The following is a 20,526-nucleotide window of genomic DNA, read 5'->3' as shown; positions in this document are numbered from 1 at the left end:
AGTACCTCTCGCTTCGATGTTGTAAGCAGGACTGACGCTCGATGCGTGAGAAAGCTGGCTCCAACAGTTCCAGGAGAGTTCTAAGAAGTTGTATTGAAATTGCTGACTGCTGTAGGTTCTCATAATGTAACTCCTCCCTCCCTAAAGAGAACTTCGGGGGTTGGTAGCGAAGTTCTTGAAGAAGGTTGCTGTCCTCTTTTGGAGATTCTTTTGTACACGGTGAAAATCACGCAAAGAACAATCACAATGTACAAAATGGTTGTGAAAACATTGATGTCGGTGGTTAAATATGATTTTCGGATGACTGGAGACACTTGAATGTTTTTAAATTGGTTAAAGTTGTCTAAATTTTTCAAATGAATTTGGAAATCTGGAATTTGATGATCTTGAAGTTCTAATTGGATGTTTTCTAGAAATTTTGGATGTCCTCTCGTTTGGGAAGAGTGGAACAGAGGTTTTCCTCGATAGTAAATTTTTCCTTCGGCTGTATTGATGAAATAAATTCCTTGAAGTGTTGTCACAGTAGTTTCGGTTTTCGTTTCTATGTGGAAGGTCTCCAATTTTGGTAAGACTGCCAAATATTGTTGTATTTCGGGAATCCATTTGATGAGGTTCTCTTCAATTTGGACGGCGGTGAATTTACAGTTGTCAGTGGAACCAGTAGATATGATAGCCGCTTCACATTGCAGTTGTTGATGGGAGATGGCTTCGGATGAGCACAGATAGCATTCGTTATCTCCTATCAATCTACATTCTTTATACAATCCTTCAATTTTTAAAGTATTAGAACTATCAGAAGATTTCAATAGGTATTTGTTTTGTGGAAGTATTGTTACAAAATTTGATTCTACTCTACTTGGAATTGGTAATAATTCAAAAAGATCAAAAGTTACTTCTTCTACAATCGGAAATTCGAGAAAATAAATGATTTCGTTCTTAATTAGCTTACAATCTACATTAATCAATTTTTCTATTTCTAACATCTTATTATACTTAATTTCCAATGGGAATTTCTTGTCATAGAATTTTGAAATTTTCACAAGTTCATTGAACAATTCTTTAGTAGACATTATACTAGGGTGCAGAACGCCTACTTTACAAGATGCAATAGAATTTTCAATGTCATGAACTACGTCTAATAAAATATTATAAGCTATAAGTAATTGATTCAAAATATCTTTAATTTTTTCTAATTCTATGAAATCGTTTAAATCATCATTAATTATCAAAAATTTCTCTTTCAATTCATTGAAGTTTTGGTTCACAAGTTTAATTGTTTCATTGAATTCTACAATAATGTTTTGACTGATTGAATAATGGTTTGAAATTTGATTGGCTAAATTATCTTGATTATTATACAGTTCGAGAATCAACTTATCGTATTTTTGTTCGTCATATGCGTCCAAATTACCAGTGATAAATTTTAAAACAGATCCAAGACTATTTATTAAACCTCTTTTATTGCGTTTGACGTTTTCATTGTAAAACAAAATCATTTCCAATTTTTCTTCAATAACAGACTTTGTATGGTTGATGAATTTCAAATAGTTGATTGCATCTCTTAATTTACTACTGTTTTCTGTAACGAAATCGGTTTTTGAACTTATACTAATATTTTTCCAAAAATAGTGAGATACCTTATCATAGTAATTATTCAAATTTTCAATTTCTGAATACATTGATTTCAGATCATAATTATGTACAAAAACGTGCGAGTTATATACAAGTTTGGCTTTGCCAAGGTTAATTGGTACAATTCCAGAATTAATAGTAACATTCTTAATGTCTATTGCTGTTCCTGATCTTGCTGCGTACAGGATGAAGAGGGACCTGGAAAAGGATTGTCATTGTCAATAGTCAGTTGAGTCACTGTCTTAGGTTTTTCAATGTCATTAGTTTTGATGATTTTTCTAGGTCTTTTAATTTTGGAAAGGTGTATTTTAGATTTTGTGTTATGGTGTCTCGGTACGATTTTAGCTGTTTTAAGGTCTCTGTTCACAGATTCGATTTTTCTTTGTTATATTTGTTTTTTGTCTTACTCTGTTTCTGCATATTTTTAACGTAGATATCGGATGGAATTTCAGGCAATGGTTCTCTATTCTCGTTCACTTTCTCGATAACCTTTTCTTTAATTGCTTGATTCGTTTCTCTAATGTGTTCATAGAGCTTTTTGGTTTTTTCTCTGTGTTGATTGACATAGTCGTTCATCATCTGTTTGCCAATGTCAATGTCAAATAAAGCATTTGCGTTTATGTGTCCGTTCAGAATTTCAAATGGAGTTAGTTTTGTTACAGAGTGAATACTATTATTGTACGCTAAAATTGCATGTTTCACTTTTCTCTCGATAGAATCGTCTTTGAATTGAGTTTGATTATTAAGGAGTCTAATATGCTCGACAAGGGTTGAATGCAATCTTTCACACATGCCGTTTGACTGGGGATGCTGTGTGCTGATAAAGTGAATCTTTATCTTATGAAGTGCCATCAATTCTTTCACCACATTATTAGTGAACTCTGTGCCATTATCTGAAACTATACTTTCTGGAACACCGTGATGACTGAAGAAATCCAGTAGTTTATCAACTATTTCAATTCCTTGTGCACTAGTAAGTGGATAGGCTTGTGCATAACGTGAAAAACTATCTATTATCGTCAAAAATTTCCTTTTGTCAAAAGTAATGCTATCGATATGAATAGTTTGAAGTGGTTTTGAAGCAGTGGGGGTAAGATTCATTTCCAAGTTCAAGGGTACTCTTTCGTATTTTGTTTTAAGCAAATGTCGCATCTATTGATGAAATTTTGAATTCTGTTTCGAGTATTTGGCCAGTAGTACTTTCTTTTAATTTGCTCATAAGTTTCTTGAATTCCACGATGATTATTTTTTCCGACATGATAGTTATCGATTATCTCTTTTATCTCTTCCTCGTTTGTGACATCAATCAGTTTTTTCGTACAACGTACTAGTTTGAGTTGTGTATTTTTGAAATAAGTTGCAATTATTACAGTGAATCTTTCGTAGAAATCATTTTCAAAGTATAGACAATATTTTACATTCGGAACTAGATATTCTTTTACAAATTCTACTACATCTTTCTCAAAATTATTCTCGGAAATTTCTACAATAATTCGGCACTTGTTTTCAAATAGTTTTTGTATTTTCACTTTTCGTGGATTGTATTTCACTAGATTTAGTAATATTTGATTTTTAGCAAAGTTTACTGGTTCGTCAAGAGTTTGAATTCCAATCATTTCATTACCGTGTAGTCTGAATGCACTGTTTGATCGTCAGAGTCATGTTGTTCTTCTCGAATGTCAAGGTTGTTGTCACGTACATCATTGTCGTCTACATTTCCTATCATAGATTGATCGTCAAGTTCAGAAAAATGCATTTCAATAGCTTCGTTTATTATCTTATCTACTTCTTCACCTGTGTTTTGTCTTGAAGGACCTGGAATAACATCATTATTATTCAATTGGATCCTAGATAGAGCATCAGCGTTTTGATTCAAAATTCCTTTTTTATAACAAATCTCGTAATCGTATTCTTCTAGTTTCAATCTCCAGCGGAGAAGTTTGGAATTTGGTTCTTTTATTGAGAATAGCCACTGCAATGGTTTGTGATCAGTATAAATTTTGAATTTTTGGCCGTACAAGTAAGGACGAAAGTATTTGGTTGCCCAAACTATCGCTAATAATTCTTTTTCTATTGCCGAATATCTGGTTTCGCTTTCGTTCAGGGTTCTACTAGCATAAGCTATAGGTAAATCAGCACCATTTTTCTTCTGACTCAGGATAGCTCCTACTGATACGTTACTAGCGTCTGTTGTTAATAAAATTCGGATGAAAAATCAGGATATTGTAAAATTGGGTCATTACACAAAAGGGTTTTGCAATATTCAAAGCATTTCACATAATCTTCATCTTCAACATTAATTTTGGTTCCTTTCTTTAGGCGTTTTGTTAGTGGTTTGGTTACATCTGCGAAATTTTTTATGAATCTTCTGTAATAGCCTAACAGTCCTAGAAATCCTTTGATTTCTTTAGTAGTTTTTGGGATAGGAAATTGTTGTATTGCTTTTATCTTTTCTGGGTTTGGTTTTACTCCTTCTGGTGTGACTATGTGTCCTAGATAAGCTACTTCTTTTCTTAAAAACTCTGTTTTGTCTGGCTGAATTTTGAAGTTAGCATTTCGTAATCTATCAAATACTTCTCTCAATCTTTGGATGTGTTCTTGGAGACTGGTAGAATAGATTATTATATCATCTAAATAGACAAGACATTTTTCGTTCTGAATACCTCTCAAGATATTGTTAAGTACTCTTTGAAATGTAGGTGGGCTGTTTTTTAATCCAAAAGGCATTCTTAGAAATTCATAGTGACCTGTATCTGTGGAAAAAGCTGTTTTCTCAATACTATCGGGATGCATTTGAATCTGGTGGAAACACTTGCCAAATCAAGAGTTGTAAAATATTGACATCTTCCTAATTTATCCAGGATTTCAGCAATATTTGGCAATGGGAATCTATCATCAATAGTTTTAGCATTTACTCCTCTAAAATCTATCACAATTCTGTATTTTTGTTTTCCGGATGCATCACGTTTTTTGGGTATAATCCAAATTGGTGAGTTCCACGCTGAATGACTGGGTCTAATAATTTTTTGATCTAGCATTTCTTGGATTTGTCTATCAACTTCTGCTTTGTAAACAACAGGATATCGATAATTTCTTGAATAAACTGGAATTTCATCGGTTGTTCTGATAACATGTTTGACCTGATTTGTGAATGTCAATTTATTTCCGTCTACATGAAAAATGTCTGCATACTCTTTTATCAGTTCTAATATTGCTTCTTTTTCTTCGGAATTCATGTGTTCGGTTCTAATTGTTGAAAGATCTAATCTAGTTTGGTCAACTTCAAAATTATTCAAGTTATTACTGTTTGGAGATGAGGTGGATTTTGAATGAGGGACTAGTTCATAGTTTTCCAAATTTTCAACTTCAAAAGGTCGTGTGATTGTCAATTTTTTATCTTCCGTAAATGAATTTGTAATTAGACAGATTGCTTTATTGTTTTCAACTTTTAGGATAGATTGTGGAATTTCTAGTCCAGAGAGATTTTGGTATTTGAGAAAGCATTCTCCGTTTGACACGTTTTTTATCGGAATTGATATTGTTTTCTGACTACGTGCTTCAATCAAGTAAGTCCACAGTTGACGAGGTTTATTGACTTTAGAAGGTTCATTGTGTTGCAAAGTTGTATTGTAATACAGTATTGGTACTTGTTTGTTGTTTCCATAGTAAAGTTTGTTACTAATGTAATCCAATCTTACTCTCAATTGCTTTATAGCATCCATTCCTAACAAGAGATCGAAATCTTTATGAAAATCAAATACGAAAAAATCAAATTTTCTTCCTAGGAATGGTATTTTAGCACTGAATTTTTCTTTTGATTTACCATGGGCTGTAGTAACTTCAAATGGTGTTGGTTTCAAGGAATCTTTAAAACCTTCATGTGCAATTACCTTTTTTATAAAGGATTGTGTACTTCCGGGATCAATCAGTACTCGAAAGTTCGTTTGTGGGTCTAGAAAGTAAGAGAGTTCGTTATCTTTTGTTTGCAAGTTCATAATTGAAAATTTGTTCCGAGGCTCGTTTCTCCTAAAAAATGATTTTGTTCTGTTTGGTCGGAAGTCATTTGATTATTGTAATCATCATTCAATTCCAAGTTTTCAAAATTGTTCATGAGATTTCCAGTCATTTCGGGGTAATTGAACGGTTCATTTGAGAAATTGTCAGTCAAGAGTTCGTTTCTGTTAGTATTGAGTAATTCGTCATTGTTTGTAGCGAATTCGGTTGTCAGTTGATTGAATCTGGGGTTCTTTTTCGGGGGTTCAAGTTCAGTGTTTCTGGTTGAAATACTCATTGGAGTTGGTTGCGATTGCATTTGTGGTCTGTGTTGTTGACCGAAAAATTGCCTTTGAAACATTGGTCTCTGTTGGTTCATTGAACTGAAGTTGCGAAATTGTTGATTGTTATTTTGATGTGTAATCATTGGTCTTTGTTGTGATTGGTTTTGGAAGTTCGGATAAGTCTTGTTTTGGGGAAAGTTTTGCATTGGTCTAGTATGAGGAAAGTGTTGGATTTGTTTAGTCAGAGAAGTTGTTGGAATGGTTGTGAGATTGGTCTCTTATTGAGATTGAAATTATAATTACTATTTCTGTTTTTGTACTGCATTTCGTTTGTGATCATACTCAAAGCTTCACTTAGACTTGAAGGGTTTTTTGTTCTCATCAGTGATCCTATAGGTTCATTCAGACCTCTCAAAAATACCCTAAGGGCAAGCTGCTTTGCGTATTCGCATAGAATAGTTGAGTTTGCTGCCATCTTCGTAAGGAAATATGCAAGTTGTAAGTTGAGAATCTTTTGAATTCTCTCGTGAAAATGAAAAGGGCTTTCGCTACTTTCTTGTTTCAATTCTGTCATTTCAATATTCAACGTGAAACAATCACGTTTGTCAAGATAGCCGTCGAGAAGTACTCTTCTCACTTCAGGCCAAGCATAAGTGTTTCCACTGGTTACAAGTTCTAAAGCTCTACCTTTGAGTCTAGAAATAATAGTGGAAAATAGATATTCATTTTGAAAATCATCGGGATTCGATTGTACAAAAAACTTAGCAACTACTTATCGCAAATCGATACAAATCTGTTTAATAATAATGGCTCTCCAGAGAATTCTGGTATCATATCCAGGAATTCTTTTCTTAAAACAGGGGTAGGGTAGCAGAGGGTGCTGTATCTATGATTGATTAGGCATTCTAAATATTTAAATGTTTTAGATAAACCAAACTAAAATATTACAATATTAAAACTTAAAATTAAGACTTACACTAAAACGAATGCTATGCTCATCTCTTCTTGATGTCCTTTCAGCGTTGATGATGCACACCGATGAAGAAGATTTGGTGATGATGATATCGAAGTTTGATATCCACTGCACTTCACAATGTTGGTGTTTCGCAGCTTGATAATTCACCACACTTTTCGGATGTCGCGAACGCGAGGTCCTTATATTACAAACGATCGTTAACAGTTTAAAAACTGAAGATTATGTTCATTAATCCCGATCGTCCTACGACTGCGCCAGCTAAATAATGCGTTCAGTAAGATTTCTTTTTAAAAAGAAATCTTATTTTTACAAAACACAAAATTTGGAATAAACAATTTAAACAAGTGAATTTTGATAAAGTGAGTACCTCTCGCTTCGATGTTGTAAGCAGGACTGACGCTCGATGCGTGAGAAAGCTGGCTCCAACAGTTCCAGGAGAGTTCTAGAAGTTGTATTGAAATTGCTGACTGCTGTAGGTTCTCACAATGTAACTTATATGTATCAAATTGTTTTATGGTGTGCATTTATTTTAATTCCTCATACTATAGGATAAGTACCATATATATATATTATATAATATATAAGATATATATAATTATAGATATATTAATATATATATTATTTTTTAAATGAATTATCAGAATATAGTGGAAGCTCACATCTGGGCCTAGAAGATTTTATGAGACTGTATCCTATGAAAAACCACGACCTATTTTTATAATTATATTAAATATTCATGCTCTACTGACTGATGCCAAGCAGGAGGCTAATCGTTATTTAAATATAAAAATAACGTGACAAGTCTAGGTGGTTATCAACTTTTAAAATGTCATTTCAGGTATTTTAATCTGTGTTTCTCATAAGGTAATGTCTAAAAATTATTTAATTGTTTCAAAAGATAGCAACAGTATTGTCAATCGTACACTGCCATTCTCACTATAGAGAGAGAGAGACTGCTATAGTGAGGTCCACGTTATAATGACAGTGAAGAAAAATAGGAGAAAAACGTTGCCAAGTCTCTCCATTTTGCCACTGACTGTACTCAGCTGTTACTCAATTCATCCCATCATTTAGTCTAATAATAATCATCATCTCCTTGATAAAATAATCAATTAATGTCAATTAATCAAGTGAATATATTTTTTCATAATTTGATTCAAAATTTGCTTTCATGACTGAGATCAGATTTTTATTTTTATACAACCTGAAAAGGCGGCTAATTTAAAAAGCTGTGATACAACAATCTGAATTTCAAAACAACAGAAATTGAGTTATTTGGTAGGTATTCTATTCCAATATCCTACAAAAATAATAGAAAAATAGAAATCCTATTTAAAAATAAGTTATTTCAATGGATTAATCCAGGAATAACTTTTCAATATTATTTAGACCGGTACGAGTAGGCCTAACCTATACGGGTAGGCTAACTTAAGCATGGATGAAGTCTAGGATGGTTAGTTATCAAACTTTTAAAATGTCATTTCAGGTATTTTAATTTGTGTTTCTCATAAGGTAATGTTTAAAAATTATTTCATTGTTCCATAAATACATGTTAAATCAATTATACGACTTCTGTACTCAAGTATTTTGATAGAATGAAGGAAAAAATGGCGGCTGAGAATATGGTTTGTTCAGTTTTGTAAAGTCACTGTCAAAAGTAAATATAAAATATTCTGACAAATAGACAACATTGCAAAGCGAGAGAGTGATAGTGCTCTCTGTTTTGTTGTATGATAGAAAAGGACAGCAACAGTATTGTCAATCGTACACTGCCATTATAATGTGGACCTCACTATAAGCTATTCTACGGATTTGGAATTGAATTAATAAGAACAATTTATGAAAATCTATAAACTCTTAAGAAAAGAAAGACTTTATCAAGCAATCTGACCAGTTTCTTTTTGCATTCATTCCTTATTGATACATTATTCTTTGTTGAATGAATAATGTGAATGACGATCATGTTTGTACACACCCCAATTGACATGCTCACGTTTTTATGGCCCATAATAAAATCCTAAATATCAACAAGGTAAACATTGCGGTGGTGGAGTTCATCAAGATATCGATTTCATTTCACTTCTACCTTGTCAAACGACTTTCCATTCAGCTTTCAAGAGAAAAATATAATGAGACTCTTATTAGAATGGAAAAAATATTATTTAGAGAAATACGTGATTTTCTATCTGTGAATATTAACAGACCACCTCAGAATTATCTATAAGTTTATCAGTTTCCATAAATCCGCAAAACTCATTGAATATTTATTTTTTATGAGCGTTAAGAGCAATAATTTCTCAACCTCTTATCAATCTTCTCGTAACTCAACTATCTTCTCCTAACTTAACCATCACTGATCTTAAACTTCTTAGTTAATGCATACTTTCATAAAGCATTTACAGAGAAACATAAAATGCTCCTATCAAAATATTATTCCTGGTCTTGAAGATTTGCATTAAAGCTAGCAATCCATCATCATGAACCTTAAAATCATAACTTTGAATGAAGTGCTTTCCACTGATCAACTGTTTAATTATATTAAGAAGTTTGTTCTACTTGCTCCCGAAAGATGTAAACTTTGCTTGGCCTATAGTATTTTCATTGCAAAGTTTCAAAATTGACTCGCAGATTGTATTTAGACGTTTTTCCACTCTGGTCGTGTAATTCAATAATGAAAGAGTTTTACGACTTGAAAAAGAAGCGCTGTGTTCTTACCGTTGCATTAATATTCATATTTTAGTACAGTTTAGAAGTAAAGTTGGGGGAAGAGAGAGAAGGAGTAGAAGATAAATGGTGTAAGAAAGTGGGGAAGAAAGGGATGGAGGTCAAGGAGAAAAACAAGGAAACATTTTCGAGTAGGGACCGAAAATTTTTTCTCATAAAGAAGAGTTTTGACGATCAACTTGGTGCAGGTCCTGGCTACAAAGGGAGTTCGCTACGATGTAAGTTTCTGGTAGGCGTGAGAAATTCTAACTTCTAAGTGACACTCCAGTATGATTTTTCTTGCAATGTTTCCTAGTAGCGAAAGCAAGAGAACAGCAGTTGAAAGTTTCATGAGTCTCAATTTTTCAAAACATTTCAAAGTTCATTGTGATTTAGAACTGTTAATCATTCTACTAAGTATGTTATAAAGAGGCAACAGTTGTGTTCAATCAATTCGGAGGATACTTCTTGCTCTCTTGATTCTTAGAGGAACTTTTCTCTCTGTTGCTGCATTGTTGTCATCATATTGAATGGTTGAATGATTTTCCAAGATTGTCATTTTCTCACAGCGAATCATTTTATAGTGGGATTTTCTTCTAACTGTCAGCATTGTTGAATGGGAAGCATAAGCTATTGCATGATGAAAGCATACTGACAGTTTAAAGTGAATTCCACTATAGCTACACCCATTTTGACTACAACATTGTATTTAATATATTTTTACGTTGCTCCTACACTATTATGATCTTGATAAATATAGAATTGAATTGAATTCAGTTTCATTTTGTCAAGATTATTCATAAACACTATATTTAAAACAGGGTACAGTAATATAAACAAATTTAACTTATGTTAACTTTTAAAAATACAATGAAATATAGGATAAGACCGATGAAACATCAGCAAATAAGTGAAACTGCTTATCGGATGTACACGGTTGATAATTTTACCAAATATAACTTAACCTATACATACTACAGTTACATACATCGTACAAAATTTTCGTCGGTGATTTCTTGACATTTTTGATGAAAAAATCTGAAAATTGTAATCATTAAATTTCAAATATGAATTAGATTCAATATGATTCTCAAAATGCTATACATGCAATATATGATTGCAAACTGAAATCTTGAAAAATTTAAAATAGGCCTATAACCATCCTCAGTAATATAGAATCGATATGCAAAGTTTAAAGTTAATCAGTCCAGTAGTTCAAACCTGATGATTCGTAATTCTTGAATTATCTATCCTGTACGTGTATAACCATGTTCTTTTCTTTATTATAGTATAGAATAGATAATCATTATCTCAATACTTGAAAATATTATCTTGTCTTCTTCATCTTCCTTTCACGTGTTAGGCATTACTGACTGTTTTGGAACTCTGTGCCTCTAAAATCAACCCATCTTTTCTTGGGACTTCTGCGATCTTTTCTTTCAAATTACTGATACAATAGTTAAGTGCCTGTTTTGGGATTTATTCATCCTATTAAGATAAAAATAAACTTTATAATTATTGGAATGCGATTATAGTACAATTGTATGTAATACAACTATACATACAATGTAATGCAAATATAGTTACACCTAATCCTTTTCAAAAAAACCATCACTGTATGTTGTAGTGAACAATAGGCGAAGCAGAAAATTAAGCATTGTAGAGCGCTTCAGTACAATGATCCATACGTCTGATTTCTCAATCATATTATTCCGAAAAGGTTAGTGTGCAATTTAGCAAGTCAGTGTCACCTATTACGCTGTCGGCAATCGGCTTTTCCAAGGTGCAACAGAAGCCTTGACGACCGAATTTCAAAATGAAAAATGACGAACGGAGAAAATTGTTTGAAATTACAGGGGGTCAAACGTGGAAGGCGACTTTTGGTTGGAGACAAATAGTGCAAAAACACGCAGCCGGCTAAACAACGAGTCGAGACTGAGGAAGAGTTGGTTGTTTGCGATAGAGCAACCGAAAACGTAACTAACGAAAAACTCTTGCTGAAAATCGTTACCTCTTTGTTTGCACACTTGAGTGCTAACTGATTTGACAGCGAAGTTTTTTAAATGTCAGAAATAAGTTACCTCTCAGAATGCATTTTGGGTTATTAATTGAACAGGTTGATCAGGTGAGCTATTTTTATTTGGTGAGTGTAACTATGAACGTTTTATCTCTTGGCTCTTGAATGGTTTGTTTGTTGAATGCTTCACATGATTTTTCATTTTCGATGCATTCGTTCCCAATATCAAACTTCCACCCCTTGTCAATAAATGGATGTTCATTCTTTCTATAAACTTTACTATTCGCTCATCAACCAATCTCAGCTATTTGCATTCCACTAGATCATGCTATTTAGATAAAAGATTCTGCCCACACATGAAATATGACTATGTTGAAAATATTATTAAAACTCCAACTGTAATTATTGAACTAAACTGCATTAAAATTGCATGCGTTCGATACCCAATAATCCATTTTAAAATATCAATGCAATAGAGTATTGAAAACTATGTGCAATGCGATTCAAATCAAAAGTACAGTATTAAAAATACAATATACTCATCAAATTAATATGTTATCTCCATTCTTCACTTCTTGAAGTAAAAACATAAAATAAAGTTGAAAAAAGGGAACCTTGATTTTTATATTTTATATTATCTCCATTTTAATTTAATTTCAATTTCATTAATTTATTGTCAATTTAGAATATTCAAGACATATTATAAACTCTTTATAATATGACATATCATCAAAAATATAAGATCATCCCACTGTTCCTTTTATTTTATTCTCTGAATAGCCGAGAAACTCAACCTCCATATTCTTAAAACATTACATAATGGATAAGAACCGTTTGCTATCGAATCGATTATAAATTTCAATCATGAGTCAATTTACAAATTATCATGGATTATTATTGTGTCTTATCAGAAGAGAACGTAGCTCAGTTGATATTTTTTGTGATTATTATCTCAAAGTAGCAATCAATATTACTCTCATTTACATAACTTCATCTATGACTTCAATAAATTATTTTTGATGATGCAATCTTGAAGTACAATTCATTTATTCCATTTCAGTTTGATGAAATTAGTTAAGTTTGGAGAACGATATTTTAGATTCCATGTTGCCAGTGATGATTATACCCTTATCTATTTTGTTGGCTCTTTATCTTATCTCTCTACTACCTGCCATCCTCCACCAACAACTTTATCTAAAACTAGATTCACTTAATTCTGTCAGCATTTCTCATAAATAGCATCAATGCTGTCAATCCAACCAATGATGACAATCGAATTTCACTATATCTGACTGTTTTTATTGGTCTCTCAAAAGTCGGTTTCTCGAGACCTTTTTTGAATGAGCACAATATTTATTAGTTGGTGATTGTACGGAGTAGACTTATTGCCGGGTTTAGGTAATAACACTGCTGAGCAGTTCGAAAACTGTTATTACGACATTAGGCTGACTTCTTGTTTAAAGTACACAGTGAGACGACTTCCACATACGGTAGCAGATATTCTTTTTGAATAAGGTAGAGATATTTTATCTTTCCGATACGGTAGCGAACTTTTTCGAATAACCAAAATATTTACGGTGTTTGTACGGAGTGGACTTATTACCGGGTTCAACAAAACTCTAGACTTAGTGAGCAGATCAAAAACTATTATTAAGACATTGAACTTACTTGTTGTTAATAGTAGGCCTACACAGTGAGATGACTTGCGCGTACGGCAGCAGATATCTCAATCTGGGTGAGCAGAAGCCTTTTGATTTACGACTATTTGTAAACGTATCCATAGGAGACTTGCGCTACGAAGCATTATTAGATACTGGTGCCAAGGAAACCCGAATAAATTCGCAAGTTGTTCAAGATCTCGAAATGAAAGGCTTAATACATTATTTGCCTCAATCACATGTCACCGTCATGCCGAACGGAATGGTGGGGAGAGAAGAATCTAAGGTTGTGACATATGGAGTTATGAATGAGTGTGAGTTACGACTTATAGCATTGGTCACGGATTGTCTGGAGTATGATTTGATTTTGGGGATGCCGTTTTTGGTGGAACATAAGGTGATTATCCATAACCACACTCGTACCGTTATGTGGGAACCGAATACTGTTGAAATACCTGCACAATACTCATGGTTAATATGCGGAACCGTCAATCAAACCCCAAAGGAAGTCAACATTCAGCCCAGAACTTCCTCACAGCTTAGCATCAATTCCGGGATGAGGTCACCAACTAGCTCAATTTCCACCAATCGGTCGCCGACACCAAAAGTGTACTATCAAAGGACTACGCCCGGTCAGAGGAGACGCGCTGGGAAACCAAGGATCAGAGTTATATGCGAAAACGGCAAAAAAGCGTGGAAAACGGTGGATCGTCCCAAACCAGCATCTTTCAAATAACTTCTCAAAGAGGTCAGTACTTTTCTTGCTATGGTTCAATTTCCTGGAAATAGTTATAGATTTATTTATTATTTGAAAATTTACATATTTGAGGGCACCAGGAACTGAATCCCATTATTGCCCTCATAAGACACATTTAGCATACAATTTTAAAAACAATATATTAGAAGGAAAATAAAATAACCTAATATACTATTGAGTTTTAGAAAAAAAATAAAAACAAGATACAAAAAAATAGTAGAAAACCTTGCAAATATGAAACTTATAGTATAGCAGATAAAAGAAGAAGAGGGTATTTCAATCCATTCATTTATTCCAGACACACAAGATAGAGAGGAAAAATACAAAGATAGGAATGAATACATGCAAAAATAATAGCATAAATAATAATCATAAAAGGTTTAAAGTATAAATTAGGGATCTGAGATGTGAAAATTTAAAGGTTCTTCAACTATAATAATTATCCATGTACCAGGAAAACTTCTTGAGAGGGTAAAAACGATATCAGAAAAAGTGAAAGGCAGGTAGTTTGAAAGGCATTAGAGTGAATAGCATAACATCAGTATTAGTATAGAGTATTCAAACGTGAATACTTTTTAAGCTATTCGTTCTCAAATTTTGCATTTTTCTATTTAATCTTGCCCAAGACTTGGAAATTTCCGAGAGTGTTCTCAAATATTGGACAAGGTGTGGAATGAAATAAGATTAGGTTCTTTTAATCACTAATATTGTATTAAAAAAAATATAACTCAAATTAATTTGAAATTAATGTTACGTTCGAGAAATCTATCATCCGGTGAATTTTCCCTTCAAATATTCTACAACACGTATTTTCAAATAATTGAACTTTTGAAAAAGAATTCTTTTATGATATTGAACTAAATTTGAAGCAATTTAGATAGCATTTGTATATAAAATCTGAGTTAGAATTATCTTTTAATCCATCAAATCTTCAATTTGTAATCAATAGTCAGTTCAATTGATTACCATCAAAACTTTTAAAATGTAGAGCGAAAAAATTGTGATTTTGATTGTGTAGAGTGGAAAAGTGTATGGAACCCGAAAACAATGTGACTCTCCAACAAGAATGACAGAAATCAGATTAGTAATGGAGGAATATTATCGCAAATCACATTAAGTTTCGATTGTTTCAAAGTCAGTCGAGTTTATCTTTGTAGCAGTGATCGAACAAACTTGCCGTTCAATTTATCTAGTAGTCTATCAAATGCAGTCAGAGTTTGACAAGAGCTGTTCATTAAGGCTTCACATATGCAGATTACTTTGTCGATGTTGTGTAAAATCCGCTCGCTTTTAATTACTGTTCAAGTTCGTTCAACAGCGCTCTAACTGAACTTTGTTTAAATTCAGTCAAATGCATTGAAGCTTGATGGATGCGTTCCTCCCCTCTCCACCTCTCACCCATCACCTCTTCATGTTTTGTGCATTGCAATTTTGGCCCAGAGTTGGTTAAACGAGTGTAAAAAGAGAATTCAGTTGTTAACGTGAATTGAAGTCTATGGCAATTTTACTTCGACGTAATGTCATTCATGAAAGCTGCCCTTAGGCATTGAATCATCAGTTCGTTTCAATTATGAACCTTCCGGCGTTAAATGGGAAGAATATTCTTTGATTAGTGCTATATATTGTTGACAGCGAATGTGAAATTTGCTAAACATAACAAGCAATGCATGGTGTTTTGATGGAAGTTTTATCCATCTTGTGACAGAAAGCTGATTTGAAATTCATTCGTACAAAATATTCGTATATCATACAGCTATCAAAAGTACTATTTTTGAACTACAATAATATAATAATAATATCGAGTGACCTGGCTGGCTCAGGTCTGGTGTCAGAGTTTTCAGGTCGCAACTGATCAATTCCAGGGCCTCTGAAATGACTTAACAACTGCTTTTTAGGCAGCCGGGACCGACGGCTTAATGTGTCCATCCGAAACACGGGAGTGGCCCGAGATAAATATCTTGCCCGGACGGGATTTGAACCCGGGCCTCTGAATCATAGAGCCAGAATCTGATCCACTCGACTACGGACACTCCTACTACAATAATAATTCCTATTATTGATTTGATAAATGTTGTAGTGATTTCTATAAGATTGTAGTGATTACGAATATATGTTAAGTTGATTGTTGCCTTGGAAATAAGAACTGTGAATGATTCTTGGGATCTTTTACGTTAATAATTACCTACTGTCAGTATTTTTTAATATTTGTTAGCTTATGTTTTGCAGTTGTATATACGAGGCAACATACGATTCCACTGCAGAAGAATATATTATTTCAAATGTATTGATTGTACTAAATACATACCGTAATCAAATATTTTCTCATAGAAATATTCTTCTTTAAGGCTCCGCTTCAGAAGAATAAATTATTTCATCTAGAATAACATGATTTTTCTCAAGTATACACATTCTAATTCGAATTATATTGTTTCAGGTACATATTGAATAATGGACACCTACAATTGCACTGGACATTGGAATAGAATGTATGTACAAAAACCTTTTATAGAGGAACCACAAACTTGAAGTTCAATAATATTACTATAATATACAATATCATAGTTAGTTATATTCCCCTGTTAAGTGCAGGCTGTTCATTCCAGCTCAGTTGAGTTCAACTCATTTATAAATCATTTTGGGTAGGAACCTTTTTTGTTTTTTGGACTTGCTTTATGTTTGAATGTTTTATAGGGCACTGAATAGGAAAGAATTCCTATGCATTTTTCATATTGGTAGTGACGTCATGCATTGACTATAACATACTAACAGGAATGAGTTAGCAATACAATGAAAGAACTCTCCTTAGACCCCACATATTCAATGTGAACTTTTTTTGCGAATCACAGACTGTTAGTTATTCTTTGGAAGAGAATTGATCCATTCATTTCAATCAATCAAAACATTAAATTTCCAAATTATATTTTTGCAAAGTTTTGTTGAAACCTTATATTATGTTTGTGAATGATCCTTAGTTTTTCATTATATACTGACTTCAACATATAAGTGCATTATTTTTCAATCCTTGAGTTTTCATCTACTATTCTGCTCCATTCCTTATCCAATTATAAACTTTTTTTTTAAAAACAGCGTTCATTATTTATCTATATATATATAGAAATGAATGTCTGTTTGTTTGTTTGTTCTCTATAGACTCGAAAACTACTTGATAGAACGGCATGAAACTTTGCGAATATGTTGTGTGAATATTGGGGATGGTTTCTGACCAGAAATTTTAATAGGTGGGCTAATAATAATTATTTATCAATCCATTTTACAAACCTTTGTTTTCGAAATTTTCGGCCGAGCGGCTACCTATGATTTAGCATCTAAAGTTATCAGCTGTATAATGAGCACGTCACCCTGTGATAAGTTGTGTTCTGGTATTAAACGGTGGTTTAGCGTTGAAATTAGTGTAGTTGATTGGTACCAGCTGTAGATAATCGTTCCTTAGATGACCTACACAAACAATTATCACTCCCCTATCATTGAGAAACTGGATAATGTTGGAAAAAAATTATTCATCTCATGAAATAGAATTTTTCATAATGCATTCATCAATACTATTAGTTCTGTGAACAGTAGATCTCACGCAGTATTCTCATCCACAAGTACCTGATTGAAACTATAGACCTTATGGAAATACAACAATAGACTTCTCCACACATCTGTGTAATCACTTGTCAGCTGATTTATGATGAATAATTCTATAGTCTGATTTTTACGGTAATATTGGCGTATGAAGGAGGCTCCTTTTTCCTTTTATATTATCCTTGAAATGCAAAATTTCCAAAAACCTTGTATATACGTCGATGCGCAATTTAAAAAGGAACATACCTGTCAAATTTCATGAAAATCTATTACCGCGTTTCGCCGTAAATGCGCAACATAAAAACATTTATAAACATTTAAACATTAAGAGAAATGCCAAACGGTCGACTTGAATCTTAGGCCTCTCGGTCAATTAATGAAGAATGACAGACTAAATTAATTTTTTCCGAATTTAGCTTAGATGGAAAGAATATGGAATTCTGTGTAATTCATCGTATATATATTACCACCAATTGATTGAGAAGAATATGTTTTCGGAATGATAAATGCTGCATGACTAAGTACATGGAAAGTCCGTATTGAGATGTAAATGAAAATATTGATTGTCAGATAAATTTCATGATTCACCAAATAAAGTCAAGTGTGACATGAGATACATTGACTTTTTGGCGGTACGAAGTTCGCCGGGTAAGCTAGTTTTGAATAAAAATCCATCGTACTTCGTAATATAATAACTGCATCTACAATATGCATCCTTATAAATAAATGACATCAATTATTCCCATTTTCTCAACTAATATTGACAGTTTAGATGGCATAATTTTTCACGATCCTTCAATTTCATTCTCACTGTCCTGCTTCATTCCGTAACAAACTATCACAAATTGAAAAACAGTACCATTTTCACATGTAGGAGAAAATCAATCCTTCTCCTAGGTAAACACCCTACATTCCAGATTATATGGAAAAGCCTGTCAGTGAAAGCGGAAATGAATTCCCCCTTCCAGCAAAAAAGTCCAAAAAGCATTGAACAAATGCATGTGACTGTACCTGTAATAAGAAGTCAAAACTTCTCTACGAACTTTTCAACTGTTCGATTCCTTGTGCTCTTGAAAGTTCGCAATTTGTCTCTTGAGGGGGAAGTTGTTGGGGGTGGGGAAGACTACCCTTTTCCCAGGGGCATACTTCCCCGCTTCAGATGAAAAAGCAGAAGTTGAAAGTTACTTATGAGCAGAAGAGGAAAATTGAGAGAGTGTACAAGAAAATAAGCAGAAACTCAAGGTGGACGAAATGGAGTTCTTAATCAAACGAGTCAAACCTATACTTTTATTGTATTGAGAAGTGAAACTTTGTGGAAGTGGGGTAAATGTTTCTTGTATCGATCTGTTTGGAGAGTTCTTCTGATGCATTTTCTTCATGCAGCCAGTTATTGCTGTTTTCGATATGGAACTTTGTGAATTGCTGCTTGTTATGCAAGTGCCTGTATACGTATTGTAGTTTCTTTGATACTTCCGCTCTCTTCAAATTTACCATTGAAATTCTCATTCACATTCTATTTTGAAAGGCAACATGTCTTGTGAATTTATGTTTCAAATGTTTGGTTCCATCCAGTGCAGTTACAAAACGAATAACTTCCAACTCAACAGGCTAACAGTTTTATTGAGGGTGGAGTTGGAAACATGTAAGTCGTAGAATTACAAAGCTACAAACTTTATTCAGATCCTCTTGACGTTCAATAACTCAATTTATAAATTAACTGAGTATGATTCAAAAAGGTAATCGTTCAGACTACCATTATCTTATGTTTTGAGTATTCATTCTATTCAAAATATGAAGTTAATATTCTATAAGTAGAATAGTTCCTTTATTGAAAAAATCCAACCCAAACTTGATTATCACCGGTAGTATCGGTAATTCGTTATCACATAAATCATACAAAACAACTCATTTGTAAATTTCAATTTGCCTCAAACATTCAACTATCTTTATGAAGCCATGAAACTTTTAGCCTATTCAATAAAATTTATATGGATCAATGTGTGTGTAACTAGCCTAAGATGTGTTTGATATTTGAAGCTGATTGATCAAAGCGTTAGGAAGTTATTGTAGAACATACAATCAAACAAACGAGTGGGCGGACAACGATGTTGGCCTTGAGTCATAATCTTAGACTTGGAAATCGAATACTTGATTCATCTTGCGATATAATTCAATCATATCTGTATGATGGGTACTTTTTCATTCAAGAAAAACGTCCATAAATGTGAGAAGGTGTGGGAGAATGGCCATGACATTGAGACCTGCTTGTGACAATGATTGTCATATATCCACATCCGAATCTGTGATCAAAGCCAAAAAACGTATCATGAATGTAAAAGTGAATTTCGTTCTATGGAAATATCATGACTTCGCCAAAATGACAAAAGAGGGCATAAGGCCAGACTCACCGTCATAAAAAGGCATCAGAGTTGGCATCAGAGTAATAGCGGTCGACAAAAACCTAATCTGGGTCAGATGAGTAACATTATTACGAAATTCTGAAAAGAGAATAAACTTTGTGTGGTGAGTTCCACTTTCAACTGTCAGCGTTCCTCATAAGTAACACTAATACTATCCATTTAAATATGCTGACAGTTTAAGAAAACCTCGGACTGTCAGCTTTTCTAATGAAGAATACCAATGCTTTTAATTGAACCTGTGCTGACAGTATAAATTGAATCTCACTTTAGAGAAGAAACTAAGGCGCCTGAGTCTATGGGGTGGACTTGTTTAAGTGTGTTGTGTGCGTGTGTTGGGGTTTTTCTGTCGTCTGTCACTCGTTCCTTCTCTGTCATTGGTCCTTCAATCTTTCGGTTGTTTTGATTGGGCCTGTCCAGTTTTATCTCTTTTATCCGACTTCTATTTTCCTCACAACCTCGTTCATCGAGCGCGGACATAATCGAAATAGAATAAATATT

General features: G+C 33.4%; 1 protein-coding gene across 1 annotated transcript; it reads left to right on the top strand.

Annotated features, from left to right (window-relative positions):
* Window positions 1-12,932: 12,932 nt before the first annotated feature.
* On the top strand, window positions 12,933-16,513 carry LOC120348870. Its single transcript, XM_039432931.1, has 2 exons — window positions 12,933-14,011; window positions 16,455-16,513. Exon 1 carries the CDS (start codon window positions 13,304-13,306, stop codon window positions 13,997-13,999), a length of 696 nt encoding a protein of 231 aa, XP_039288865.1. The 5' UTR covers window positions 12,933-13,303; the 3' UTR covers window positions 14,000-14,011; window positions 16,455-16,513.
* Window positions 16,514-20,526: the final 4,013 nt, after the last annotated feature.

This window comes from Nilaparvata lugens, chromosome 7 (assembly GCF_014356525.2).
Source record: "Nilaparvata lugens isolate BPH chromosome 7, ASM1435652v1, whole genome shotgun sequence".
NCBI lineage: Eukaryota > Metazoa > Arthropoda > Insecta > Hemiptera > Delphacidae > Nilaparvata > Nilaparvata lugens.
The sequence above is the reverse complement of the archived record's forward strand: the minus strand, read 5'-3'. Positions and strand labels throughout refer to the sequence as shown.